Source organism: Takifugu flavidus, chromosome 13, assembly GCF_003711565.1.
Source record: "Takifugu flavidus isolate HTHZ2018 chromosome 13, ASM371156v2, whole genome shotgun sequence".
Lineage (NCBI taxonomy): Eukaryota > Metazoa > Chordata > Actinopteri > Tetraodontiformes > Tetraodontidae > Takifugu > Takifugu flavidus.
This window is the reverse complement of record NC_079532.1, coordinates 7,009,213-7,036,663: the sequence shown is the minus strand read 5'-3', so window position 1 is coordinate 7,036,663 and position 27,451 is coordinate 7,009,213. Positions and strand designations below refer to the sequence as shown.

The following is a 27,451-nucleotide window of genomic DNA, read 5'->3' as shown; positions in this document are numbered from 1 at the left end:
CGTGCTGGAATACAAATGGCCAAATTTAGATGTAACCCCACACGCACCTGCATCTCAGCCCTCTCCAGCGGTAAATCTGTCTGCGTATCTGCTGAAATAGAGCGAAGGGATGAGGATACGTGTGAGCTAAACACCAGCTTTGCTATAGATTTTTACTACATCCAGTTTCTTTCTATGAATATTTATCATTCCCAAACTGTCTCTCCGGGTTGTTTTTTAAAAGTGAAAATCCTTTGCCTATTAAATATTCTTTATAATATCCTCTACACGCGGCCATCAGAGGGCGGTTCAGTCCCGGCAGAGACGCCGGACCACTTTCGGTAATGGCGGTAATTCGTATCTCCTGTCAGGTTTGGCCTCGGGCTCACGAGCGTGCTGGAACCCCACCAGTCACGCCTCCGCTCTCCAGCTGTGGAGCTCGACCCTGTGCTTTACCTGCGCTGAGAAACACTCCAAAAATGCTGCTCCAGCCATCACCACGCACATCAAACGCTGACAGGGTGCAGAGGCCGTTGGCGGGAATGTTGGTGGTGTTAAACGGAGGCAGCGTTTCCTCCGGAATCTCCGTCAGAGGCGTTCGGGAGCCGCATTTATTTATTTATTAAGCCTCTCCGAGCAGTGAATCACGGAGCAATACTCCGGATCACGGATGAAACGGGGGAAATTTCTCGGCTTCGTCGCCGGGCGACTCCTTTTCTGCTCCGATCCTCGGGGGAGTTTCCCCGCGTCGGGTCTCTGCTGAACTTCCCAGCTGATAAAGAGTCTTCCTTTATTAGGAAGCCAAGTCCTTTATGAGCATCATTAATACAGATTGGCTAACATTTCAGTCATCGGGACCCACGAGGCCGATGGAAACACGCTGCGTCTCGGTGGAGCGCCAACTGCCACCATCAGCCCCTCTCAACCGGGACTTTCCCTTTAAATCCTTTCATCTTCCCAATTGTTTTTAAAAAATTTGACAAAGGCAGGCACTTCCCATAGAAGGAGATGACCCAGTTACTTCTCTTTACTTAAAGATGTTATCACTCTCTCCTATTATATTTTCCATTATTTATCCTGTTTTGGCAGCAGATATCAGCCTGCCATCTTAATTAGCTCATCCCAGCCAAGTCTTAGCATGTCTGAAGCTTTGAAATAAAAAAAATTCCTCTGCAGTCAAAGGGCTCCAGTCAGCGCTAGCTTTGATGAATCGTCGGCTTTCCCGGAGTTGTTTGTTGAGTTTAGCATATGAAAACCTGACCGCCCATTGCTCAAGTCGCTATAAGTGAGGCGGATGCAAAGTTGGTGCTGCGCATTAATGCAGCGGGCAAACATTTCCTTCATTTGAAGCCACCTTTCTGCAACCACAGGTCGACGTCAGTGAGTTCTGACGCAGCTCGCTAGCGATCCTCTGCTGACCTCCAATTTGCGGCATCTTCCAAAATAATTAAAAGAAAACCGCTTTTTCCCGCAGCATTTAGGAAGGGTTAACTCCTGATTGTGTCTTTTCAGTCAGAAAGGCCACGATTTGATTTTCTCACACTTTGAAAGGGCCATTGTTTGTGTCCCGTGTGTCTGAAATTGGATGGTGAGTCCCTTTAGAGAGCAGCGGAGGGGAAATGATTTGTATTCACCTGCTGTATCTGAAAGGAGCTGAGGAGGGGCTGAGAAAAAGAGTAAGAGAGGCTGGGGGGGGCGCTACATAGAGCTTCCTTTATGTGATAATGGATTGCTCTGACGTTCACACACACACGCTGCTGTGGTGTGTCTGTCAGTCAATATTCAAGCTTGTGGTGTGAATGGCAGATTTTAAACACCCACCCAGGAGGAACCGTCACACGACATCTGATGTGACTGCACATTCCGGATCCCTCCGGTTAATTATTAACCCCTGCGTCATCTGCACAGGTGTGTTGGAAGAACTCAGTCTTGAAAATTCGATCTTCTTCCCCCCCCCAACTCCTTTCAATGCAACTGGACTCTCCTTTACTGGCCCTGCTGGGCAACTGGATTCTTCTGTCAGCCACACAAAAGGGACAAAGTGGGAGCGGGGAAGGCAGTAATGAGCAACTCCTCTTACAGTGTTACATATAGAGCGGCTGTGGTGTGGGGAAGCTTCCAGAGACAATGGGGGCCCTCTAAGACCCCCTCTTTGATTGAGTTCCCTGGCGCTGGGTTGCTACCTCGATTGTGAAGTGGGAACTTTGGATGCGGGGAGAGGCTGAGGAACCCTCCTCTGTGGCAACCTTTCACAGACACAGGTGGGTTGAAGTGGATGGGGTCTATTGTGGGGCGCCGTGAATGCGGAGGTGGTTTTCAATAACACCGAACTTTGCTCCCTTTGTCCACCTGCTGGAGATTTTCTCACCGCCGCTCCGGCATTGTGGGAATGTTTTCAGGGTTTAAATTTACGTTATTGTTGATTCCTGGATGCTAACATGCTAAACTCCGTCGTCCCTGGGACTATGAACACGTCCTGTAAGTCTGCATGTGTGATGGAACTGTTTAATCCTCTTATTTATTCTAGTTCCAGCTGAAATTAGCGCTGCTCCACAGTAATTTGGCCTTCCGGGGCCGCTTTACTTGCTTAGATTGTCTGAGATTTTCTTCAAATTTAATACCATCATAAAGCAATTCTCTGCTAATCCCCCGCCACACCGCAGATGAAATCCAGCACGCCGCGTTCAGCCTGATTATCGGTGCCGGCGAGGCCCCGGGACAGGCAAGATTGTCCCCCCGCAAGACTTGCTGGCAAGTTACACGTTCTGTTGACAAACGCGGTGGGAAGAGATTGTTCCAGCGCGCGGTCAGCATTCACACTCTGTTATCCGGCATTGTCGGCAGATTTCGCTGGCGTGAATGGTAGCGCACAATACACACCCACGTCTAAATGACCCATCGCTGCCTGCCTGGCTTCCTGTACTGATCAGCACTATTTAAATTCGACCAGAAAGTGTTTATTATACAGTCGCGCTTTTCCAGAAAGCCCCCGGCTGCTTTAACAGTAGACTGGGAGCAATTATGTTCTTCCTTTTGTTACCCCCGTCCACCGTTTCCTCCCATCCCTTTCACACCGGCTTTTTTTTTTTTTTTTTTTTCATTGCACCTCTAAGCTGAAAGTAAACTGTGCATATTGGCTTCATCCAGAGAGACCCTTCACCTGCTGCTAGAGCCGTCCTGTGTGGACGTGGCGGCAAACCGAGACTCTAATCACGGCCCCTTTTTGTGGGGCTCACGGGAGGTTTGGGCTTTTTAAAGGCCAGAGCAGATGTCAAGCATACAGTTTCTCTCCAAGGTTACTCGTGAGATGACAAATAGCCTCTTTGTGTGACTTCCCCTCAATATGTCTGTGTTTGATGAGATGGTTGACGTATTTCAGGAGGGGATTGCCATGGTTACGGAGTGTGTTTTTAGTTTTGAGAGGTTTGGAGCCTCTGAACGTGTGGGCAGGGTCTCTATATTTGGCTCCTGCCTTTGCTGAATCACACTCGTGTCGACTGCATCGTATAGACGCGAGCGTCTGCTGCGATTTCCAGAATTCGACGCGTCGCGGCGGGACCGCGTCGATTGATTGGTTTTGTGTTATTTTCTTCCTCAACGCGGCTCCGTGGGGGCCGACATTGGACTTCGAGGGAGCACTCGGCTATCCGGGTCGCCAGCTGAAATGTTATCCTCCCACTCGTTTGCATTTGCTCACGGTAATGAACCTCGGTTCAGCATGCGAATGACCTCACCCATAAAAAACTACTTTTTTTTTATGGCAGACATCCCACACTGGCTCATGCTGTTGCTAACACGCATTTACAAGTTCGATTTGAATATAAATGGATGTAGGCAGCATTAAAACCGGCCACCGGCATCCAGATAATAAAGAATTATAGTTTGCAGATGGCTATTAAATCCATTTAAAGTGTGGATCAGCATATTCTGAATCCAGTGCTGATTCCACTCCTGGTCATAGTTTAATTATTGCTATTTAGTGTAGTCCACTCAATAAATTCTCTCATAATGAGCTACAGTGCAACTTAGATGTCAGGCAAGTGCAGAAATGCACTTAATGGGCTTAACTTTTGCCACTTGGTCATTGTTAGTCCATTAACTGATAAATTATAGCTCCTGGATTGTTGTCAGGCTTTGGAAAGACTCCAATTTAGCATCAGCCATTTTACAAAAGAGGACGAGAAAGCAATTGAAAAATGTGAGGGCCTGAGTCAACAGCGATCAGTCCGACTGAGGCGGCTCCAGTGGTGAGATGAGACCCAGGGACTTCCTCCTAAACGTAGCTGCCTAGTAGTGCCGCCTCCATCCTGAAGAGGGGCCCCCCTCTCAAAAGGGCCGGCAGTGATTAGCATTCGGGCAGAGGCAACCGAAAGCCAATCCCTGAGTGGTTTTGGCCTGCGCAGGGTGGAACCCTGGCGAATGCGGCACCATGTGAGGGCAGAAGGACCAAACAAATTGCCAGACGTGTTACATTAGCAGCGGATGGGATTCAGCATTCCGGTCTCCATGAGACGAGGGAAGGAGCTGAGCAACGTGTCCAGATATTATTGTCATTGTGAGTTTCTGTTCAATTCTAAGCCAAATGTTCAGTTTAGGTTTGTCAACAAAGCCAGTTCTGGTTTAACTTGAAGTCGTTTTGTGTTCTAGCCGTTGAACTTACTAGGTGACCTCGGTTCATATGTTAACCACACCGATTGTTGGCGTCCACCTCCCCCCAATTAGGAACACTAACGAGGACATAAAGGCCGACGTGTGCTGCAGCAAAGACGCAGAGTTTCCTTTGTCATCCTGTCGCTGCAGACAAAAGCTGCTAAACATGCACCCCCCCCCCCCCCCCCCCCCCCCATATGAAACGCCTGCCAGAGCCACTGGCTGCAACTGCGTCATTGCTCTTCATTATTATACAGAGTTTTGTCACTTCCCAAACTTTACTACAACTGCCTCGTTATCTCCTACAGAAGGTCCTTGGGTGGCTCTCGCTCCCCCGTAGATGCTTAATGGCACAGAGAAATTGGCCCCCGGCTCTGGGACGGACACCCTGAACCGCGGCGGGGGCGCTCGACAGCCCCGGGGAAATGAGCCCTCCCAGGCGTGTCCGTTTTCTCATCAGCATCCTCCTCGTCGGGGAGCCGTCCTCATCATCACTGAACCATCTGTAGGAACCCCCGCTGCTCCTTTAAGACCACATGGAGGCTTACAAACCCTTGATTGTGCTCGCCATCAATAGCATTGATGATGGGAGTTAATTAGGGTGCTTGGTGAGATGCTAGGCTCGCCTTTCATCGCAGGTTTGGAAAGCGGCACGGCACCGATGCCGCGGCGCCGGTTCTGAACGGGATGCGGCTTTGCATCACCATCGTGTGTGGCGTCTTCAACCAGCTCGACGCGCACGGGGACTGTGAATTCAGCCATTTGGCTTCCACAGAGGCGTCCTGACCCTGTGCTCTGCCACCAGTGTGCACGGGCGCGCGTGCACGTGCCGCAGCATCACTAACCCAATTACTTTTGTGCCGCTGAAGTAGCCGGCCACGGGAAAATGACAATGGCGTGATTGAAGAGGCCGTTTGAGCGAAAGGCGCGACAGCTCAATGCAGCTGTTGGACGAGTGCTGGCGGGTTTTCCGCAGATACAAAGAGCGGGAAGAAAAGCGGATCGTGATTGAAGGTGGTCTCATGTGCGCGTGGACGATAATTAACGCTGCCTTTCAGTCTCCCTGGAGGGAGCTGGCATGTCGGAGATTTGCATGCCTGTTGCAGCACAAACGCTCCAATCAAATCAGCAACAGCCTCCGCCGCCGACCTCTGGGCTCTAAAATGAGGATGCAAATCTAACGTTAGGCTGATTAAAGCTGTTGCCCGTGAAAGTGAGTATTGATGGGCCTCATTTTCTGCTCGTGCTTTTAGGTTTGTTTTTTTCTGGTGCTTCTTTAGGCTCTAGCACAGTTCCTGTAGGCTGTTGCCTGGTTTCCTCGGCCAATGGTGACTGTTGTATTGATCTTTCTAGGCGAGACAATAGTTTTGTTTATCATCCACTTCCCCCCCATCCTCCAGACCACTTACCCGTGGATTCTGTCAGCTTGCTCGGCAGCCTTTCCATGCATGGCTGCCAGACAGAGCTGTGTTTTTATCCCGGCTTATTCCGTCTAAAGTGAGCTTTATTTACTCTGGCTCTTCTAGTTCTGTCAGCTGTTAGGTTAGATGTTTTCTGAGGGCCTGTCCCCTCGAAGACCTGCGATTCCAATGAGAAACAAGTCTGGAACTCTTCCTTTATTTCTTTTCTTTCGGGCCTACTTTAGCTCAAATAAAGGTTTCACCATCTGAAGCACAAACACTTGCGAAGGCAAAGATTTGCTGATTTACTGCCCCCAGGAGAGCCAGGAGACGGTTCCAGGTCCCGGGCTTTACGAGGCCCTCTTCAGCTCGGCTGTCCTCCAACTGTGAGAGGGATATAAGGGGTTGGTATCGCTGCAGCTCCCAGGGATAATTATAGCGCACATAAACACAAAAACGCACACGTGCTGCCAGTGAGCAGCTCCTGCACCTCATTAAACTGTGAAATGAATCCTGGACGAGGCCTCGGCTCCTTCTCAGATAAGAATCAGCAGCCTTTCAGGGATCCGCCGTAAAATTTATAATGAACACATTCACTGTCAGAGCGTCCCTCCTTTGTTACATTACCCATGACCCTGTGCTGCAGACCTCAGCCTGTGTTATATCTCTTCATGGTGGGCTTTTTAGTTCTAAACTGGTATAATTGCACCACATCATTAGATCATATATTCTGTGCTCGATGGATATTTTTTTTTCCGCGAATGTCTGCTGCAGGTTGTCTGTCTGATTCACTGCCTGCAGCTTTAAAATGAGCCTGATGAAATTGTCTGATGGTATCCTCCACGGCGTGATTGACCGCCCTTGGCGGATAATACAGGCTTTCCCAGGAGAGGTGTAGCTTGAGCTGGGGTAGTTAGCCTGGGCCTCTTCCCCCATGTTAGCAGACCCACCGGCTCTGAGGTCGGAGCAGAATCGTGACTGTAGGGCAGCACTACCAAATACAACATGTCCCCGTGGAGAACCGGGCCGGGGTCTGACTGGCTGGTTGTCTGCCCTCTGGTCCCAGACACAGCTTCCCCCAGCTCATCAGCCGTGACTCCAGAGACTCGCGCGAGACTCCACCTTTAAGGGGCCCCATTCTCTCTTCCACGACCAAAGCGGCGGAACTATCTGTGGCGATAAGGCGCTAAATTAACCAGCCCGACCTCTTAATGAAGCTCTGGCATCCGAGGGAAATAACTCCACACATTTTCTTCCGTGGACAGGAAATACATTGGGCAGCCGACTTATGAAGAATATGGATTAATTTGTGCAAAGCAGTTTATGCATATTATTCTGGTTTGGGGCTGACAGTGTTTATTACATAGTTGTCAGTAAATAATTGCTCCTGTCTGAAAGACTGTGTGATGTGGCAACTGTGAGCTGCCTGGCAACAGCAAAAAGATCGCAAAGCTGGTGGGCTTGTTACAGTACATACATGTCTTTGCTGTTCAGCCTGTTCTCAGATCGCCCACCATCCCTGCCAGACTGGTGGAGGCACAGTGGGATTATGGTTTATGAGAAACGAAAGCCCGATTATTGACGTGCGCGTCTTCCTTTTGCCCCGGCTTTGAATGTGTAACCCAGCCACCTGAACCGCGTCTGCTTAGGTGTCACATATCTGAGATCTTTCTCCCTCTCAAGAAAAAAAGCAAGCCCCCGTGTCGGAAATCTGACCTCGCCGCCGATCAGTATCCCGCCGGATCGCTCGGCCGGGCGGGCGGGCGGTCGCACCGATAAGGCCGAGAGTGAAATGGAAAGTAAAGTGAGAGTCCCCTCATCTGGTCTCTCTGCGTGTCATCTGCCTATTGATGCGATCGACGGGGCGGATGGGTCTGCTAGCATCGCCGCCACGGTGGCCATTAGCGGGGCAGAGGGAGCCGCGTGGGCATTGTCTGCCAGTGGGGGAGTGCACGAGATCAAAAAGATAGCTTCCAGCATCTGAACTGCATGGTAACCAGCATCGACCTGGAGCTGCTGTATCTCTCTCTCTCTCTGTGTCTCATTGTCTCTCTCTCACCAGCTGAACACAGAATAGAAGAACTGTTCTGATTGATAGAGGCACTAACTGGATGCGCCGTTCAACCAGGCTGTCATCTCTGCTCTCGCCTCTATCCTCTTATCTCTGACGCTGCATCTGCGTGTGTGTGTGTGTGTGTGTGTGTGTGTGTGTGTGTGTGTGTGTGTGTTTGTGCTTTCCTCTAGTTGTGGATGTGCACGTGTCCACTGGCAGCGTGACTGAGCGGAGAGGCGTGGCGTCACTGCATTCGGGGTCAAGCCTTTGCGTCACACGTGGACGATGGAGAGGAGGAGGATGGTCGCGGCGCTGCTGGTGCTCTTGGTGGGGCACCTCGCCACGGCGCTGGAGGTCCCACTAGACCGTAAGGATCACACAGCAGTGCTGGAATAGGAAATGTTCATTTTTGATTTAATCACACCGTTTCCAGGTTACAAGCATCTGAGTTTAGTTCATCTTTATTCTCTGTCTTATTATGTATAATAAAGAAAAGTCAAGAAACATTAAGAGTGTTTGATAAAGACAACACACGGCGTCTCTGGCTGCAGGGGCCGTCGGTAGAAGATGGTTCTTCGGCTTTTCTTCTCCTACCTGGGCGATGTCTGCAGCATCAATAATGCACAGCCCAGATATTGCTGGGGATATTTTTGAAAGTCTAATTTGTGGATTTGTGATTCTCTTGCCTTTCTTTGATTTGCTGAATCTTCTGGAAAAGTACTGGAAGGATGTAAGTCTCCAGCATGTGTGATTCCACTGCCGGCTAGCTGTTCTTCTGCCGTGCATTCAAGATTTGACGAATGGTTTTTGTTATTAGGCGTGTTCTTTATGAGTTACAGATTCTTGCATGTGGTTTTTTTTCTGTTTTGGTTTGCAGTTTTTTGTGCGCGTGCTGCTTCAGTTGAACTTCTCTCGAAATACATTGCAAAAAAAACGCATGTGTTCCTGTTTTTACGCCTCTGTTCCAGCCCATTAGTCCTGTCCTCGGCACTCTCAGGAAAACATTAACCATACGATCATTAAAATGAAGTGAAACCTACCTGAGTGTTCTGCATGCTTTCTAGCTGCTGCTGTTACGAGAGCTTTCTGTGTCCGGCCGCGCACGGCAGCCATTTCAAATCGAGTTTGCTCGTGTGATGACTGCTCGTATGGTCAATATGCTGCAACATAGATCGGCTTACTTGTGCAATATTGAGCATTATTGAATCCCAACCATTTTCTGATCCCCTTTAGTGCCGCAGCCGCCGACTATAACTCACCAGTCCCCTAAGGATTACATCATCGACCCACGAGAGGATATCATAATCCACTGTGAGGCCAAGGGAAAGCCTCACCCCAGGTAGCAATCTGTGAAGTGTGATTTTGCATTCAGCGCCGCTAATGACTGTGGATTCAGCTGCCAGCTGTCAAGACTGCAAGAAAAAGGCTTGAAATGCTGTTTTCTGCCATTTTTCCTTCATTGCCATGATCATTCCTATAAGTCAGTGTCACGCCTAATTAGTTTGACAGCTTCCCTCAAATGTTTGCATTATTCGCCATGTTAAAGAGCCAAAGAGTTGATTACACAAGAGATAACACATGATGAACATGCAGTAGGGAGCGGTAGCAGCTGGGGCGCCGGCTAAGCTCGTGTTTCCTGACTAATCGCTGACAGTTTGTCATCAGCACGATCAGAAACGGCTTTCTTCTGATTCTAGCTGTGGTTTTTGTTGATCAGTTTCTCTTGGACAAGAAACGGGACTCACTTCGACATCGACGATGACCCTAACGTGACCATGAGGCCCCACTCTGGGACGCTGGTGGTGGACATCAGCAGAGTGAAGGCCGAGCAGTACGAGTGCGTCTACCAGTGCACGGCGAGGAACAAACATGGAACTGCTGTTTCCAATAACATAGTCGTGCGACAGTCCAGTGAGTCCTTTTATTCTACTGTTTTCATCTCATCCTTTTCACATTTATTTCCATTTTCCTAACATGTAAATTGAAATTCCCTCCCAAAAAGAACTCCTGAAAGGTAACCTCTGCAGCACATAAGGAGCACGCTATTGTTCAGGGATGTACGGTAGACAGAGCGAGCGGCCCTCTACATTCTCCTTTTGTGCTGATTTTATTCATCACCATCTCCCCTCTCCCTGTTTCTCATCACCTCTGTCACCGTGTTAGCAACAGCTCACTTAGCAGCCCCATTAGCGCTGTCAAAATACCGGCGCTACTTAGCGCTGATGCGGCGCCTCTCTGACTGTTGCAGGGTCCCCCTTGTGGTCAAAGGAGAGAATCAAGCCGCTGGTGGTTCAGGAAGGTGTTTCCTTGGTGCTGCCCTGTCGCCCCCCTGCCGGCCTGCCACCTCCGGTCATATTCTGGATGGACAACAGTGAGTGCGCACTGCACACACACACACACACACACACACACCACGCAGGACACGCTGTTCCTGTTCTGCTGCTGACACTCAGGCCAACGGCTGACATTTTAATCTACATTCCTCACATTCATTCATTGCACTGCTGTAAGAATTCCAGAAATTAAGGCAGCGGGATTATGGGAAATGCAGTCATTACTGTTACTAATAAAGTCAGATTAGATCACACCTGTGCAGGAGGATTCTGCCAGATTAAGTTGATCGTGAAATGAAAATGGGGCCCATGTTATAATCTTTCATTAGAAATTGTCTCTTAATCCCAGACTTTCAGAGGCTTCCTCAGAGTAGCCGAGTATCGCAGTCCCTGAACGGAGACCTTTACTTCTCTAACGTCCTTCGGGAGGATTCCCGGAATGACTACATCTGCTACGCCCGCTTCCCGTACACGCAGACCATCCAGCAGAAACAGCCCATTACCGTCAAAGTCCTCACAAGTGAGTATGAGCACACGTGTATCACTTTCAGACTTCGGAGAAGTGTCTTGAGCGATGTGTACAAATGGCACACTGATGATGTCCAGCTCTGTGTGTGTGTGTATGTGTGTGTGCACGCACGCTGCTGCCGCGTAGGAAGTGAACAGTGTTTCTTTTCTCTGATTTCACCCTCTGAGACGCCAGCGGACGTCATCCCACTAAAAAAGGCATTGTCATATTTCTGGGAGCTTCCCATAAGATCCGTCAGACGCGCATTCGTTGAACTGTAAGACGTTTCTAATGCACACGCGTTCCACCCCCAACACAGGCCGCTCTCTTCCTGCGTGGTGGTCGGCACGCGGCCAGGCCGTTCCCATGAGATCATTCATTTGATCATTCCGGTCATTGTTATGTTTCTGTTTTTGATGCCTGTATTGTTTATTTCAGCTTGTCGAGCATTTTTTTTTCTTTTTTCTGTTGTGTTACAGTGGATGCCATCAATGACACAATGGCAGCTTTATACAATGACACTGATTTGTTTAGTGGTGAGTTTTGGCCCCCTCTAGTCTTCAACCCCCCTAAACTAGCATTCCAAACTAGCTGATTACCCACTAACATGAATCCTTTAACCTGGAAACCCTTTAAATCATGTTGTGACTTATGGGATTTAGCGCCCCCTAGTGTCCACCACCCTCCCACCCCCGCCAGAGAACCGTAGCTCCCTCTGATTCTCACTAATCAGAACCTGTTTCTGTGTCCCTCTGCCCGCTCCTGTTCTGTCCAATCAAAGATGTCTGTTTGATAGAGTTCATAAACTGCATGATGATTCCTCCTTCAACTCTGCTGTTTCCAGCTTCTGCAGCACCTTTTATAGATTTTAATTTCAGATTTCCTGGCAAATATGAGCCCTCGGTGGTTTCACTCTCATCTCTCTGCTGTCAGTGATTTTCACCTAATTTTCTCTGCTTCTGTATAATATCACAAACTCACCAACCTGGAAAATATAAGCCGTTCTGATTCTGCTCCTTCTATCTGACTGTTATTACAATCATCGTAGACATTATCACTGATCATCTTTTCATTATGCCTCTGCCATTTAGCACCAGAAAGCCGATCATGTATGAAATTCATCTTTCAATATTGGGTCCATTTGAGTCTTTATTGCATCCCCAAAGGGCCGTTAATTGGCAGATAACATAGTGCAATAACACAATAAGGCTATAAAATTTGCATCAAGCCATTAAGAACTTGTGGTTGTAAATGAGTCGGCTTGGTTCCGGCCAGGATCTTCGCTCTGAAATGGACCTAATGTCGAAGGGTTGGTAAAAGCTTCCATTGTGAATGTGTAACTGTAGAAGCCCCAGCAGAGGAGAGAAAACCAGCCTTCCTCATCCCCTCTGGGTCCTCCAGCTCCATGACAGTGTTGAGAGGTCAGGTGCTGGAGATGGAGTGCATCGCCGAGGGACTGTAAGTGAGGGGATTCAAACTTCCTTCGGTCTTAATAAAACCCGTTGGAGCTCCTCTCGCCTCGTCCTGATGCGTCTTCACCGCGTCTCTCCAGACCAACTCCTGAAATCTCCTGGACCAAAGTGAGCGGCGATCTCCCGGCCAAGCGGACGTCCTTCCTGCACTACCAGAAGACCCTCCGCATTGTGGACGTCTCGGAGTCGGATGCAGGAGACTACCGCTGCGTGGCCAGGAATCAGCTGGGCTCCGTGCAACAAACCATCCGCGTCATGGTCAAAGGTCATGATTCAGTCATGCTGCATCGCAGTCCCACTTGCCTCCGCTTCGGTCTCATAATTTATGTGTTATTAACTCCCCAGCCTTCTGCTGCTCTCATTTATCTGCAGCCGCTCCGTATTGGATCAGTGGCCCCTCAAAGAACCTTGTTCTGGCTCCAGGGGAGAGCGGTGTGCTGACCTGTCGGGCCAGTGGGACGCCTAAGCCATCCATCAGCTGGGCTATGAACGGGATCTCCATAGAGAGTGGGTGAAACTCTTTTCCAATTGTGCAGATCTCTGTGCTACATAATAAATCCACCAACTATTAGATAAAGAGCAGAAAAAATGTCCAAATTAATTACAGGGCAATCACTGGATGGTGGATCGGTGTTTTGGGGACTCTCTGTGAATAAAGTTATTTGAACCTTGTTGCCCAGATGCTCCCGCGGACCCCAGCAGAAAGGTGGAGGACGACACCATCATCTTCGCTGACGTGCAGAGTGGCTCCAGCGCCGTTTACCAGTGTAACGTCTCCAACGACTACGGTTACCTGCTGTCCAACGCCTTCGTCAACGTGCTCTGTGAGTTTCGATGCGCAAAGCCCACGTGCGCTGCAGTGCTCTGGTCCATTTACATTGATTTTTGGGGAGCAATAACGCTGCGATAATTGCTGCTGCAGCCGAGCCGCCCAGAGTGCTGACTCCGGCCAACAAAGTCTACCAGGTCATCAAAAATCAGCGCGCTCTCATCGACTGCGCCTCCTTCGGGTCGCCCGTCCCACAAATTACCTGGTGAGTGAAAGGAACAGAGGAACGCGACGATGGGATTTCCTTAAATGGCTCAAGCTGGTGCCTCTGTGTCTCAGGTTTAAAGAGAGTCGCTCCAGCACCATGGACTCACAGGCTTACATCACTCACACCAACGGCACGTTGGAGATGCGCACGGCTCAAGCTCACAACAGCGGTAAATACACCTGTGTGGCCAGGAACAGCCTCGGGATCTACGAGAATCACGTCTACCTTCAGGTCAAAGGTGAGCAGTTTACAGTGACAGGTTTATGATAAAAAACAGCAGTAATTTGGGTCTTTTATGTTAAACAACCCAAGATTTCTACTATGAAAAGACCTGCTAATAACCTGGAAACAGCTGGCCAACTTTCTGAAATAATAGTCATTAAAATCCTGCTGCATCTCAACATGTCGTTGGGTGGATATCAGGTAAATGACCCTTTTGCTCTTCCCGTCAGAGCCAACAAGAATCCTGAAGCAGCCGGAGTACAAAGTGGTCCAGAGGGGCCGATCGGTGGTGTTTGAGTGCAAGGTGAAACACGACCCCACGCTCACCCCCACCATCACCTGGCTGAAGGATGACGGGGAGCTGCCCGATGATGAGAGGTCAGGCCTCCGGAGACGCCTCACTCCTGGTGCCCTGGTGCCTTCTCCCAACTCTCTGCAAACTCTCCCTTTCCAGATTAATCCTGGAGTCCGACAGCCTCACCATCACAGACGTGTCGGAGAGCGATGCGGGCGTGTACACCTGCGTCACCAACACCACTCTGGACCAGGATTCCGCCAGCGCTGAGCTGACCGTGGTCGGTAAGTTGGACCCTCAGAGCTTTACTCCTCCATCCAGCAGATTGTCTTTCACTATCTCAAGGTTAATTGCCGGAGCCTTTGCGTCACGTCAGCAGCATAAATATTTGATTGATACCTTCTCATGGAGTGAAACAGCCTTTATTCTGACAACAACTGCCTTATTTTACTCCCGTGCTCATACCCGGCAGAGGCCACGCCGACTCCAGCGGTCGTCCACGGTAAAACCTGCAGCACACAGGAACACCTGCCTTGTGTTGTCTGTCTGGATGTTTCTGCTGAAGCATGCAAGTCTGGAGAGTGTGCGCACGTTTCCTTCAATTTGGTTGACCAGCTTTTCCGGCGTGCATCTATTTAGTCGAATGAGTTGTTTTTTTTGTGTGTGTGTTTGGCGAAAAATGCCTTCGGACGGACGCGCTCGCGCTTGAATGCACAGCTGTTTTGTGGCGCGGACGTCTCCGTCGCAGCAGCAGGAACCCTTTCATCTGCACTTCCCAGCCGCTCATTAATTCCAAGCATGCGCCCCACTTCATCCGTTCCAAAACGCGAGATTCAGCAACCTCAGGACTGTACCTATTTCACGCACAGCGAGCGTGTAAGATGGTCGCCTGTGTCATATGCATGATTCAGCGTCTGAAATCAAGGAACGGCTCCAACGTGGCCCGATCCAACCAGCGTTATCAGCATTTATCCGCTCCGATACCTCCTTGTTGATGTTATTGAATCTCCTTCTTCACCAGAGCGACCGGACCCCCCGACTGACCTGGAGCTGACGGACAAGAAAAAGAGGAGCGTCCAGCTGACGTGGACCCCCGGGGACGAGCACAACAGTCCCATTCAGAGTAGGTGCTCAGCGTGGGTGTGTGAGCTCAGGCTGTAAACTGAAATCTAAATGACTTAAGTCCAAATTAAATCGCAGCAGTGTCTTTTTCATCAATTACACAGTCGGCGCTTGATGCGGACACACTCCTCCTATAATAGACCCGCATTCTTCTGTGTCCTGCAGAATTTCTGGTCCAGTATGAGGACTCGCTGCACCATCACGGCCACTGGCACAACCTCACTGAGGTCCCTGGAACCAAGACGACAACTCACCTCAAGCTGTCGCCGTACGTCCACTACACCTTCCGCGTTCTGGCTCTGAACGACGTGGGTTTCAGCCGCCCCAGTTTCCCGTCCAGGATGTTCAAGACCGAGGCCGCGGGTACGGATGCCACTGTTGATGATCCTAACGAAGGCTGATTCAGCTGAACGTCTCATAATTACTCTGTTGATCTGTAATGGAAGGCTCTCTATGGGGCGGTGTTTAATTTTGTCTTTATGGTTTTTTTTTTCCTCAGCTCCGGATCAGAACCCAGCAGGTGTACAGGGATTTGGAACAGAACACGATAATCTTGTAATCTCATGGAAGGTAATAAACATGTATTTATATAACCTAATCTTTTTTAATCCAGTAGTGTACTCATGAGCTTCTCCATTAGGAGGCGATACACCAGACGTGTTTACTCAGCTTTTTGCTTCCACAGCCGCTGTCGGGCCTCCAGGCCAACGGTCCAGGGCTTCACTATAAAGTCATGTGGAGGCAGAAGGACTTGGACAGCGAGTGGACGTCCGTGACCGTAGCCAACAACTCCAAGTTCGTCGTGTCTGGGACGCCCACATTTGCTCCGTACGAGCTGAAGGTCCAGGCTGTGAACGACTACGGCGCCGGACCGGAGCCTGCCGTCGCCCTCGGCTTCTCGGGAGAGGACCGTGAGTTCGACAGGACTGAGATGAATCTGTCAGGGGGGTTGGGTTCGACCGCTGGGACCAGATAACAACTGCTGCTGTTCTCTCTGCCTCTTCAGTACCGCTGGCTGCCCCAGACAACGTTCAGGCCATGGTGCTGAACAGCACCGTTGCAGAGATCCACTGGGATCCCGTACCTTCTAGATTACTACGGGGACACCTCAAAGGCTTCAAGGTACATAAGGCACCACGATTATGTGTATGCTTTTAATCTATTAGCTTAAATACACAGATGTCAGCACCCCCTGGACACACGCTGTCTCCGTGACGCAGGTGTACTACTGGAGAGAGCGCAGCCTGCACAGGCACAACGGCCACCACACGGAGAAGCACATCCTCAACTTCAGTGGGAACCACACCCGCGGCGTCCTGCCCGGCCTCCACCCCTTCAGCCTCTACCTGTTCAACGTGCGGGTCTACAACGGCAGGGGGGAGGGGCCGCCCAGCGCCACGCAGCAGTTCGAGACGCCTGAAGGAGGTAGGAGAAGCCTGCGGACGTCCACTTACGCATAAAAAGGAATTGAGCCTTAATTGCTGCGTCCTCCTCTGCAGTTCCAGGAGCTCCCACTTCTCTGATAGTCAGCAGAGTAAATCTGGACTCACTGACGCTGGAATGGAACCCCCCTCACGTCCATAACGGACACATCACCGGCTACACCCTCGAATATCAGCCAGGTGAGACTCTTTTCCCTGAGACACAATGTCACCTTCCTTCGTTTGTTGTTTAGTCTGTCCTTGTTTACATGTTGTCTGGCTCACTGTAGGAATGATATTCCAGACGTATGAGAAACATAAATTAACAAATCCATTATTGTCACCTTCTGCCCCTCAACTCCACACCTCTAAATACGCCCGTTTCTGCCCTTTTGTCATTGACATTCCGCCTCTATTTCACCGCTACACCTCCTCACCTTCCTCCTCCTCCTCCTCCTCTACATCCTCACATCCTCCTCCTCTACACCCTCACATCCTTCTCCTCCTCTACATCCTCACATCCTCCTCCTCCTCTACATCCTCACATCCTCCTCCCCCTCTACATCCTTCTCCTCCATATCCTCATCCCCAAAATTCCTACTTTCACATCTCCTTTCTCCTCTCACACATAAATCTCCTCCTCCTCCACCTCCTCCAACTTGAACCTCTTGGCAACCTCCCTCCAACTTTTTAGTCAACAGCTCCAATGAGCTGGGCCCGAAGGAGAAGCTGGCTCTGCCCGCCAATGAGACCTCGGTCACTTTGTCCAACCTCAAGTACAGCACGCGCTACAAGTTTTATTTGAACGCAAAAACAGTCAGGGGAGCGGGCCCGGCTGTTACTCAGGAGGCCGTCACCATCATGGACGAAGGTAAGTCGCAGACAAAATATAAGTTGAATATAAAAAAGTGAGACATTTGCTGTCCTGCAGCAGGGTTTTTTAAATCCCGACGTCCTCTGGTGAGTTCTGGACGGGAACCAACTGGTAAATAATGGATTCCTGTTTGCAGACGTATTAATTTGATAGTGGAAGCATAAAAGAACGACACTCAGGTTTAACCGGCTGTTTAACTAAGATTGCAGATCTTTATATTGTAAGAATTGGCACATATTTCTGATTATTCAAGTTTATTTTCACCACTCATTACACGCATGAATAAGAACAAACCGAACATTTTATTCTATAGGGAAAATGTTTCAGTTCAACTTTATATTTGAGCATCGTGCACTCACACTCAGCATGCTCAGTGTAGTGGAACATGAATGAAACTTTATTTCTGTACATGGTGACGTGTGCGTGTGTGTATGTGTGTGTGTTTATATGAATAAGCACAGATTGTAGCCTTTAGCATTAAGAATTGGAGACCTTTTCCACCAATTTGGTTCCAGATTTTTGGGATATAAACAACTGCTTTATACACATCTGTAGCTTGAATGTTTCCAAGTAACAGTAGAACCAGCCTGGTGGCAAAGGTTCCACAGTGAGCCTGTCCTGATGTTTCTCTGTGTCTCTCTACAAGCTATGATAACACGGCTTGATGTAGATGTGAGCACAGGTACCAGTGGTTGTCTGCCCCGACGCATGGTTCCCACACCCAGATCCATACTGTAGCCGCATGCGCCCCTCTTTCTCCACCTCATGTTGCAAACTCAGGCGTTCAAAGCTGCAGATAAAGATGTTCATTTCTAATGTTGTGCCAACAGTAGATGAGTCTTTTGAATGTGCCCTGCTGGTTTTCTGTTGTTTTCTTCTTTTTTCAAATTGTTTTGCTCCCTCATATCTGTGATTTTGCCCTCTTTTGGTCCTCTCTTGCACGCCGGTGACGCTACCGCCCCCCCCGGGCGTCTGGAATCTGCTTGGCATGCCAATGAACTGTGCGCGTTGTCTGTGTCCTGACTCCTGCTTGTGTGTCCTGTGTGGTCTTTATCCCTGTCTGTGTTGTTCACAGGGAACACCCAAACCTCCCATCCCATTGCACGACCTCCGCCTCGCCGTCTGCACCCCAAGGGTACAGATAACGCTGTGTTGGCATAGTGTTGCATTTTGGAATTAAAGATCAAACAAAGCAAAGCACTTCTTTTCCAGCTGTTAGACTGTCTGTTGACCCCTGGACCGATGTTGATGGCTGTCTTTTCTCTTGTTTGCTCAGCGCTGCCAGCAAACTCTTTCGCAAACGTTAGCTACTCGGTTGAAGAGGACGGGGCCCTGATCAGTTGGGATTACTGGGGGCCGGAGAAAAACATTTTTGTAGAATACAAAAACAGTAAGAACATCAGCTTACCCTAATTACTGTCAGTTCCCAACGCGGGTGGCATGAGACCCCTACTTCATATGAATGGAGGTTTTGGCTGGTCGTGTTGATGCATCGCTTTCCAAAATGCACTCAGATGTGACAAACAAGGGGGGGGTTGGGGGAGGTTGGGATTGAATTTACTAATTAAAAGCCTTGTTATTTACCGGAGCTGCTGGCATTTCCCTTGACAGCCCCTCTGGAGCTCATACAAACCAGCAGACTTCATCAAAAGGGGCATAAACATCCCTGTTTTGCCAGCTGATTCTCTCTGAAGGGCTCTGAACTAGAGTCAGGGTGCTGTGGTATGGCTCTCTGTCACCCACTCAGCTAGGAACTGTCATCACCGTAGATGCTCGTAATTAGGAAAATGCCACTATCAAAACTTTGTATTATCAATGAAAACACATTTCATGATAATTGTTTCATCACATGTTTAATCTGTGGGGGCCCAAAAGATCATTGTGCTGCAAAATCAGGAAAACAAAACAAACAAAAAACACAAAAAATACCCAACAGAGACATAAAGGCTCTTATGAGACTCCTTATGAGACTGAACATGAGCAGCAATTATGGATTAAAAGAAGGCTACAGATGGAGCTAGCTTTGTGTGCTAACAATACTGCATATTGCTAATGCTAAAGTTCACCCGTGTGCATGCATACCATTATCTACAGGGTAATTAACAGTTTTAGCAATTATCATTCATTAACATGAGGTGCAACAGGGGCTGCCTGTTACAGGGAGAAAAAATAGACCCGATCACATAGAGCAACACAGCGGTTGCAGTCATCGTTTTCGGTCTGATTTGATCATTTCTATTAATCTTAAAAGCTGCTCATGTTTCCATTATCATCTGAAGCTGCAGCGGGGCCTCCCACATAGTCCACTCATTAAGAAAACACTCCCATTCATTGCATGAATATTAACTCTCCCATATTGCTTAAATAATTCCACTGATGTCATGATCTCCACGATCCGTCCGAACTGGTGTTCACCCCACCCTCAAACCTCCCTCCCGCAGGTGAGAGCGAGGAAAAGTGGCAGAGAGAGCTCGTGAACAGCTCTCAGACCGTTATGCTGAGGGGCTTAAAGGAGGGCCTCTCCTATAGGGTGCGTTTGGTGGCCCGAGGTCACCTCGACCAGCCGCTCCACCTGTCTGAGGAGCTTTTGGTCACGGTCCCAGGTGAGGCGGTTTCCGAGCGCTTGCCTCCACCGTTGGCGCCCTCCATTGTCACCGGTAGAATGTGTAGCGATGTAATCTTAGCCAAGCATGGGCTTAACACACATGTTGTGGTCACCCTCTGTGGTATAGAGGTGTGTGGCAGTATGAATGACTGTATGGTTGAATATCGGCGTCAGTCCTGTAGCCTTGTTTAGATAAGTGGTCTCATTCTCATATAGACGTTAACGTTGTATTTGCTTAATGGTGTAATATCCACCCAGTGTCCCCCACCGTAACCCTCTGTGTGCTGTTGTGTGTCTGTCTGCGTGTGTGTCTGCTTTTCAAGCCAAATCTTGATTTCTACTAATGCGATTTCAATAAGCCGCCTTTAGTTCGATGTTCAGTTTTGTATCTGTTGATTCTTTTACCCAGCAGTAGTTTTGAGAGTTAAATCTAACAGCACTGTCCTAAGCCTGGCTCTCTTCCTGCACAGCCGTGGCGAGCAGACAGGTGGACATCGCCACCCAGGGATGGTTCATCGGCCTCATGTGCGCCATCGCTCTGCTCATCTTGATCCTGCTAATTATCTGCTTCATCCAGCGGAATAAAGGAGGGAAATACCCGGGTGAGTGGAGGCCCAGCTAACACACCCATTAAGCTTTATCCGGCTTGTGCAGAATCAAGCGATAAAAAACAACTTTGCGCTCAATTTCCATAAAATATTGTCTTTGTTTTTAGTGAAAGAAAAAGAGGACGCGCACACAGACCCGGAGTTTCAGCCCATGAAAGATGATGACTGTACTTTTGTGGAATACAGGTGAGAGACAGTACTCTGGCCTCTGGAGCCCCCTTAGAACCCCCCTTTTTTTCTACAACCCTCGCCCCCAGCTCGTTGCCCAGTTCTGCTCTGTAAGCCTGGCTGGAGCGCAGCACCCCTCCGCCCCGTTTTTGTCTTTTTTTCCCACAACTTTTGCAGCCGACCGCTAAATAAATCACCCGGGATCGACGATACCAGAGTCAAGAAAGAAGAAACTGCCCTTGCGTGAACTTCCTCTGCCATGAAGCACAAGACTTTGCATTCTGGGATGTCTGGGTTGCGACTTTCTTTGGACTCTCGCGTGCGTTTCCTTGGGTCGAATGTTAGAGAAGCAGGATTCTTCAGGTTTAAGAGTTCGGATGCATTTCCAGATCGTCGGGATGGGGATTAATAAACTAGTCTCATTGGTGAACTCCGAATCCCATCCCAGAATCCCAATTTATAAGCTACTCATCCACATCATGTACAGTATACGTGGTACTTTGCCTGGTGTAATGCTATACGGTACATCAAAAACACATATTTGCCAAGCTATGCTTGTTAGCATCCTCTTTCTAGGCTGCTTCTCTGATTGCACGCAGGATACAGAAAAATGATGCACTTTACTTCTTTATAGCTGACATTTTTGAATTGTTTTTTTAAAAGTCGATTTATAAGATGGTTTTTCTTTTATATTTTTTATTCCTTTTTTGTATTATCTATACACAAATCTGTTCAACTGTGGATTTTATGCTGTGATATACGCATATAGAGACATCTATATAGAAAATATGTGATATGCATGGTGTGAAAAACCAGATCTATAAAACTTGCAAAAGGCAAGATAAAGTAGTTATCTATACATTTAAAAATACATGCATATGGATCAACATGAAGGAGAGCGGAGAGTGTTGGTATGTTCTGCATCTTTAGTTCTAGTCAACACAGGTTTTGTTAAGCACACAGACGTTTTCTGTGCCCTAAGCACATAAATCAATGAAGAATTGATGGTTTTCAAATGACATCAGGCTTGTGAACATGTGAAAGTATCAATAATCTTTCAAATTTCTGTGTAAAACAAGAGCCCGACAGTAAACGTACAGCAGGAAGTTCCCTCCGGTGTGTGAGGGTGCACTTCCTGTCAATAAAGGCACAGCCAACTCACCTCAGGTGTTCTTGTCTGACTGTGAGTACGTGTCCCGTATGCTCACACACCTGTGCACGCGGCGTAGGCGCCAGCGCGGGACGGTTGCGTAGCGTTGTCCTCCTGAGGAGGGGGGTGTTTGGTCTCAGAAAAGGTAAGGGTGAGATGATGATGATGGTGATGGTGATGGTGTCTGTGTGTGTGAGACGGCTGTTGAAGGTCCAGCATGCATCCAGGGTCAGGGAACAGTCGGATCACTGTGGAGAGAGAAAAAAAAAAAAAGCCCGCTCTTGCTGTTGTGACATCTCCTCATAAAGCCTTCATCACGACGTCTTCATCAGCGGCGTTCAGATTGGAAAATGCACGATTATCTTGTGATTGTGGCGAAGATGAGGGCTTTGTGATCCTTTCTCATCCACGTCCAGCTCATGTGTGTGGAATGTCTGTTTTTTTCCCGACCGTCCGATATCCAAAGAAAACCTTCTTTGCATATTTCCGGTGTGAGTGTTCCTCATGCTTGCTTTGGACCGTGTCTGGCTTGAACCTGTTTCACGCTCATCATTCCCGTCGCCGCGACCTCCGTCTGGCTGCCGGACACACGAACCACCTCATGTTTGGTTTCAGGGGGGAATTTGAGCAGGTTATGATTGCTTGTGCTGCATTCCCCCTGTTGCCTGATGGAAACCAACTACTCACTCATGGCTGCTAATTCTTTGTTTTTTTTAAATGTGGAGGCACCAGATTAAAACGTGCTGCAACGTCCAACAGGAATGTTGATAAAGCAACTATCTGGCATCTGCTGCTCCATCTAAAAAAGTCCCCATTAGCCTGTTTTTGCACGTCTGCGTCCTCTCTCCTGAGACACCTGTGTGCTGTTCTCTCTTACAGTGACAACGAGGACCACAAGCCGCTAAAAGGGAGCCGCACGCCGTCCGATCGGACCGTTAAGAGAGACGACAGCGACGACAGCTTGGTCGACTACGGCGAGGGCGGAGACGGGCAGTTCAACGAGGACGGCTCGTTCATCGGCCAGTACAGCGGAAAGAGCACAAGCAGGGCCACGGCCGAGGGCCAGGAGAGCTCCGGGGCCCCGTCCCCCATCAACACCATGAACTCCCTGAACTCCTTCGTGTAGTTCGGAGCCGCTGGCGTCCTCGTGGCAGCAGATACGGGCCACACAGGTCCAGAGACTCGTTCCGCTCATTTCCAGCTAGGATAAGTAGCGCATGGACTATCTGATATGACTGAAACTTACATAGCAATTAACACACGATGATAACAAGTGTTGCGTTTTGACAGCAGACCTGTTATGGACGATGCAGTGCTTGTATGAATTATACCTGTTTTATTTTTATTTTTTTTCCCCTTTCATTGCTTGTTGTATCAATAATAATCTGTCTGTACAGTGAAGGACTATTAATTCCTGGCTTCTGGATTTGATGATGCAGTTCCAGCATAGATGTGGAGTGGGCAGGACAGGTCGTGTACAGTGTGTGTATATATCTTTATATATGTGTGTATATACAGCATACCTGAATTATCTGTATATTACATTTCTGGAGCTGTGCACCCCCACAGCCTTGAGACATCCGCGTCCAGGCGTGTCACATGACATCTCAGCGCTTCGCCGCAGCGCTCCTTCTGCAGGTCGTGCCTTTTTTTTTTCTTTTTAACGCTCGAGGAGCCTCGTTTTTCTGCAGTCCAGCGACGGGAGCCTGGAGAGCGGCGTCCGAGGACGGGCGCAGCCGGCCGGAGGCAGGACCTTCCCTCCGCTGAGCTCACGAACACGAACCTGCATTCGTCGGGCGGACAGAGTGGTTTCTGCAGCGTGTGAATGTACCGGTCTTCATCGCAGGTTAAAGTTCATTTGTACTAACGACACTTGAGGGCCTTCGGATGGGATCGAGATTTCTCTGCTCTTAACTTGCATCAAGTTTTAATTTCAAAGCCGTGTAGAATATCTTTGTAAATACAGACTGTACAGGAACAAGCAGCTTCTGACGCAGCCAAAGAGGCAATATTGACAGAGCTAAAGCAAATCCATAGTCATCCCTTTTTCTTTCCTTTTTTTTTGCTGTGCACGGAGTAAATTCTACCACAACTGAACACATAAAGCAAGGAGAAGTGCAGGATTGCATTGTTCTGTGCTGGATGGTCCCACTGCCAAAAGGACGCTTGTTTTTATTTTTCCCAACATGTTTTTTTTGTATTCCCGAAGCATTTTTACTAACAGGTTCTTTCTTTGTGTCTTATTTAAGTTTCTCCTTTTAGTGCGAGTATGGCGTTCAAACTATTGGAAATATACTGAATGAATAAATCATTATCTGCTTTAATTGACGCCTTCAGACTCGTCACTGGGCGGCCAACGGCATGACTCTGAAACCCATGAGCAAGGCAGCAGTGAATATGTAAGCAATGAGAATAGTGAGAGCACATAAACACAGGACATCAGTGGTTAGTTTAGCTGGAAGTGTATGAATGGTTATGTCTCCTTCACTATTAAGGTTTTATGAAACTTGACAGCTGGGCCCCATTTTTCAGCCTCTCGATCGCGCTTTTCCGCTTCTTTTTCAATAAAGTTGGGGTAATTGCAGAAGAGCCGGCTGCCATCTGGTATTATCAGACAGAAACGCCATGAGGAAGCTGAGGGGAGGCTGGTTGAGCCACTGAATCACTGCATCGTTCAGCCGAGAACAAGGTTTATACGGTTTTTTACCTCCTAGACCGCGACATAATGGAAGTAAATTAATCAAAGTGGAGACTTAAAGTGCTGTCAAAGGCAAGACTTCAGCTTGCTAAATCTCTGAAATGTCAAATCCTGATGGATATATAAACCTGAAGAACAATGAAAAGAAATGCAGGAAAAAACAGAGTTGACTGTCCAAATAGTTGCTTATTAAATCAATGCAAAATGTGTCTTTCCAAATGATAAGATTGTAATTGTGTTTGCCAGGTTATGACGGCTAATCTCATTTCGCTCGGTTGTTTGCTGTATTTTCATTTAATTAATGACTTGCAGTTAACATCCGTAACAATAATGAAATGACCTTGAATTCGTGTCCGGTTGACCAGCTTTCCTTCTTGACTTTACCCCCATCTAGCGCCAGGAGACGGTCACACCCCCGCGAGAGCTGCAAGGACAGTGGTTCAGATTCAGCGTTTCAGTCATGATATCGAACATTTTTGAGTGAATCACTGCAGCAGAATCACATTATTCCTGCTCCCAAACAGCAGCTGCCCCACCTTTGTCAACTCCAGCCAATACCCCCCCCCATCTCCAACAGCCTCCATTATCCACGCACACCTCCTCCATGTGCAGCTCCCTGATTTACTGATGCAAGAAAGACTTGAATTGATCTCCAGTAAATCGGGTTTTTATGTCTCTACCTCCAGTCTGCTCTTTTAATGGGGCAGCAGGATCATTATGTGGTCTCATGGCGTCTCTTCAACCCGACCCCGGGGCTTTAAAGAGCATCATTTGCATCCCAGATGCCCGAGTAAAAGGCACGATCTTTAAGGGTCCACAGGCCCAATTAGACATTTTAGCTGTAGCACAAAGGAAATCAGGCAATAAAAGGAGACCGCTGTCTTGTTTTTGTGGTCATTTTTAAGGTGCATTCAGGCGTCAGGTATCAGGTTTGTGCGTCCTAACCTGTGTCTTTATGTAAATGTGCCCTTTGCTGATGATCCGGAGCCGGAGATGTTGATTGTTTGTGATTGTTCTGTGACATTTCCATATGGCTGACAAACACCCCGCCAGCACTGGCTCACACCTCCTTGGAAGCTGTTTGGTCCCTGATTGGCCGGTTCCTTTGGCGACCACAGGAAGCCCATGAAAACCACACCTCCCAGTTCAGAGATATGTCATTTTCCCCCGAGGGGAGGCACTGAGCTGATACGGTGGCTAAAGTGAGAGTGCTTTGTTCTGTTGATCTGAGGACCCTCAATCCACCCCCCCCCCCCTTCCTTTTTTATCACAATAGCTCCAGGATTATGAGCCTCTCCGCACCCCCAACCCCCCACACAGCCCCCAATGCATCCCACGTGTCTTTGGACTGGTTATAGTGGTAGTGGGCTACCTTTGGAAAGATCATTGGGGCTAAGTCATGTTTGCCCTTCATTCCACCCTCCTCTTCCTCCGCAGGGCAGACAGATGACAGCAGCCTATTCTTTCCTCCATCAGGGTGTTTGCTGTAGCTCTCACCCTCCCCAGAGACAGCCGTGGAACATTGGTACTCATCACGGGATCTGCCTCTATTTGCACAACCGTGTCGCACAAGCAACAAAAGTGTTTGACAAAGACTTAAACACACATCAGATAATCTAACAGGAAAATTATATCCCACTGACTCTTTGTTTCCAGTGAAATCTCTCCTGGTTTGGAAAATCGCCGGCACATCTGATCACATTTGGGAGACCCTCTTTGATATTCCAAAGAACCTTTGATTTTTGAGAGAACTTCTTTGATACTTCCCCCAAATTCACCCGAGCGGTGCCCTTCAATTAATTCCACCCTGGTCCTTCTCAAAGACGCCTGCATTATTTATGCAGCGCAGAGGCTGCAGATTGTTATTTGCCGTGCCGTGTTTACATCTAAGATTTAAATCTCATCTCAGGGGATCGAAAAGGTCTCGTGTTTGCTCTAACGCACGCGGGGGAAAGGCGTCATAATTAGCCGAGGCGCCCTTTTGATTTCAGTCTGATAAAAAAGGGCTGAGGGTTGATGTGGAAGCTTTATTTGGTGCACGTTCTGGCCTTTATGGCTCTAACTCTAATTCTTTGTGCCCCCGCTTCTGCAGTCATTGTGTTATTGGTTGCAAAATTAGCGAGCAACTCAGTCCAAATCAAACTTTTAAGAATCTTCCAGTTTTTTTTTTTTTTTAGTTTAACCAGTTGATGGATGATGAGATGAGATCCCATGAGAGATGGGGATTGGCCGGATGGATGGAATGGATCTGGTACTTTCACTTGTATCTCTTTGCCCTGAAAAATAATGTCCTTAAAGTGCGGGGGGATTGGAACACACTGGTTAGAGCTGGGCTGGTTAACCATTTATCCATGAATGAACTTTTAGGTTGTAAAAACAAGTGAACCCCCTTCGCATTGGTCCACCTCAAACAGCGTGGTGTTAGCAGCGTTAGCATCCAAGTAGTGACAACAACGGATCTGGCCAATGACAATTACCTCCAATTTAATCTTTCTTTATTTCCTTTCGTCAGTGTTCACAAAAAGTGATACATGTTGCGCTCGGGGCCAGTTAATGATAAACAAAGTGTCGCCATGGCCCCTTTATTAGCCTGCTAATGCAACGAATGCTACAGGATGCTAACTTGAAACCATTCAGGTAGATAGGACAGTTAGCATTTATAAGCTAGTATGACATCGAAGAGGAGCTACTATTAAAATATAAATATTGACATTAATCTACACCCATTAACTTTATGGCGGCGCTTGTTAATGTATGACACACTATTTGATGATAATGGTACCTAAAATATTCATAATTTATAAGTCAAGGAAGGTTGGGGAGCAGGTGATAAGAAGCTCCCCTGATGGAGGCTGC

General features: G+C 48.4%; 1 protein-coding gene across 13 annotated transcripts in view; it reads left to right on the top strand.

The window, feature by feature from the left end:
• The window catches only part of LOC130535812 (neuronal cell adhesion molecule-like), a 46,764-nt gene extending 22,543 nt beyond the window's left edge, over nucleotides 1-24,221 (top strand). Inside the window, exons 3-32 of one of the 13 annotated variants that reach the window (XM_057051107.1) lie at nucleotides 8,274-8,449; nucleotides 8,801-8,812; nucleotides 9,316-9,421; nucleotides 9,800-9,993; nucleotides 10,331-10,453; nucleotides 10,765-10,935; nucleotides 11,403-11,459; nucleotides 12,270-12,381; nucleotides 12,476-12,660; nucleotides 12,768-12,902; nucleotides 13,076-13,219; nucleotides 13,318-13,429; nucleotides 13,504-13,670; nucleotides 13,885-14,032; nucleotides 14,109-14,233; nucleotides 14,422-14,451; nucleotides 14,971-15,072; nucleotides 15,237-15,434; nucleotides 15,571-15,641; nucleotides 15,757-15,982; nucleotides 16,078-16,193; nucleotides 16,292-16,496; nucleotides 16,571-16,693; nucleotides 17,187-17,363; nucleotides 18,442-18,501; nucleotides 18,643-18,756; nucleotides 19,808-19,969; nucleotides 20,442-20,573; nucleotides 20,687-20,765; nucleotides 22,777-24,221. In XM_057051107.1, coding sequence (XP_056907087.1) covers nucleotides 8,368-8,449; nucleotides 8,801-8,812; nucleotides 9,316-9,421; nucleotides 9,800-9,993; nucleotides 10,331-10,453; nucleotides 10,765-10,935; nucleotides 11,403-11,459; nucleotides 12,270-12,381; nucleotides 12,476-12,660; nucleotides 12,768-12,902; nucleotides 13,076-13,219; nucleotides 13,318-13,429; nucleotides 13,504-13,670; nucleotides 13,885-14,032; nucleotides 14,109-14,233; nucleotides 14,422-14,451; nucleotides 14,971-15,072; nucleotides 15,237-15,434; nucleotides 15,571-15,641; nucleotides 15,757-15,982; nucleotides 16,078-16,193; nucleotides 16,292-16,496; nucleotides 16,571-16,693; nucleotides 17,187-17,363; nucleotides 18,442-18,501; nucleotides 18,643-18,756; nucleotides 19,808-19,969; nucleotides 20,442-20,573; nucleotides 20,687-20,765; nucleotides 22,777-23,023 — 3,915 coding nt within the window. In that variant the 5' untranslated portion in view covers nucleotides 8,274-8,367 and the 3' untranslated portion in view covers nucleotides 23,024-24,221. Of the gene's footprint in view, nucleotides 1-8,273; nucleotides 8,450-8,800; nucleotides 8,813-9,315; nucleotides 9,422-9,799; nucleotides 9,994-10,330; nucleotides 10,454-10,764; nucleotides 10,936-11,402; nucleotides 11,460-12,269; nucleotides 12,382-12,475; nucleotides 12,661-12,767; nucleotides 12,903-13,075; nucleotides 13,220-13,317; nucleotides 13,430-13,503; nucleotides 13,671-13,884; nucleotides 14,033-14,108; nucleotides 14,234-14,421; nucleotides 14,452-14,970; nucleotides 15,073-15,236; nucleotides 15,435-15,570; nucleotides 15,642-15,756; nucleotides 15,983-16,077; nucleotides 16,194-16,291; nucleotides 16,497-16,570; nucleotides 16,694-17,186; nucleotides 17,364-18,012; nucleotides 18,049-18,441; nucleotides 18,502-18,642; nucleotides 18,757-19,807; nucleotides 19,970-20,441; nucleotides 20,574-20,686; nucleotides 20,766-22,776 lie in introns of all 13 variants that reach the window. The other 12 variants (XM_057051109.1, XM_057051108.1, XM_057051111.1 and 9 more) reach the window with 12 other exon arrangements.
• Nucleotides 24,222-27,451: the final 3,230 nt, after the last annotated feature.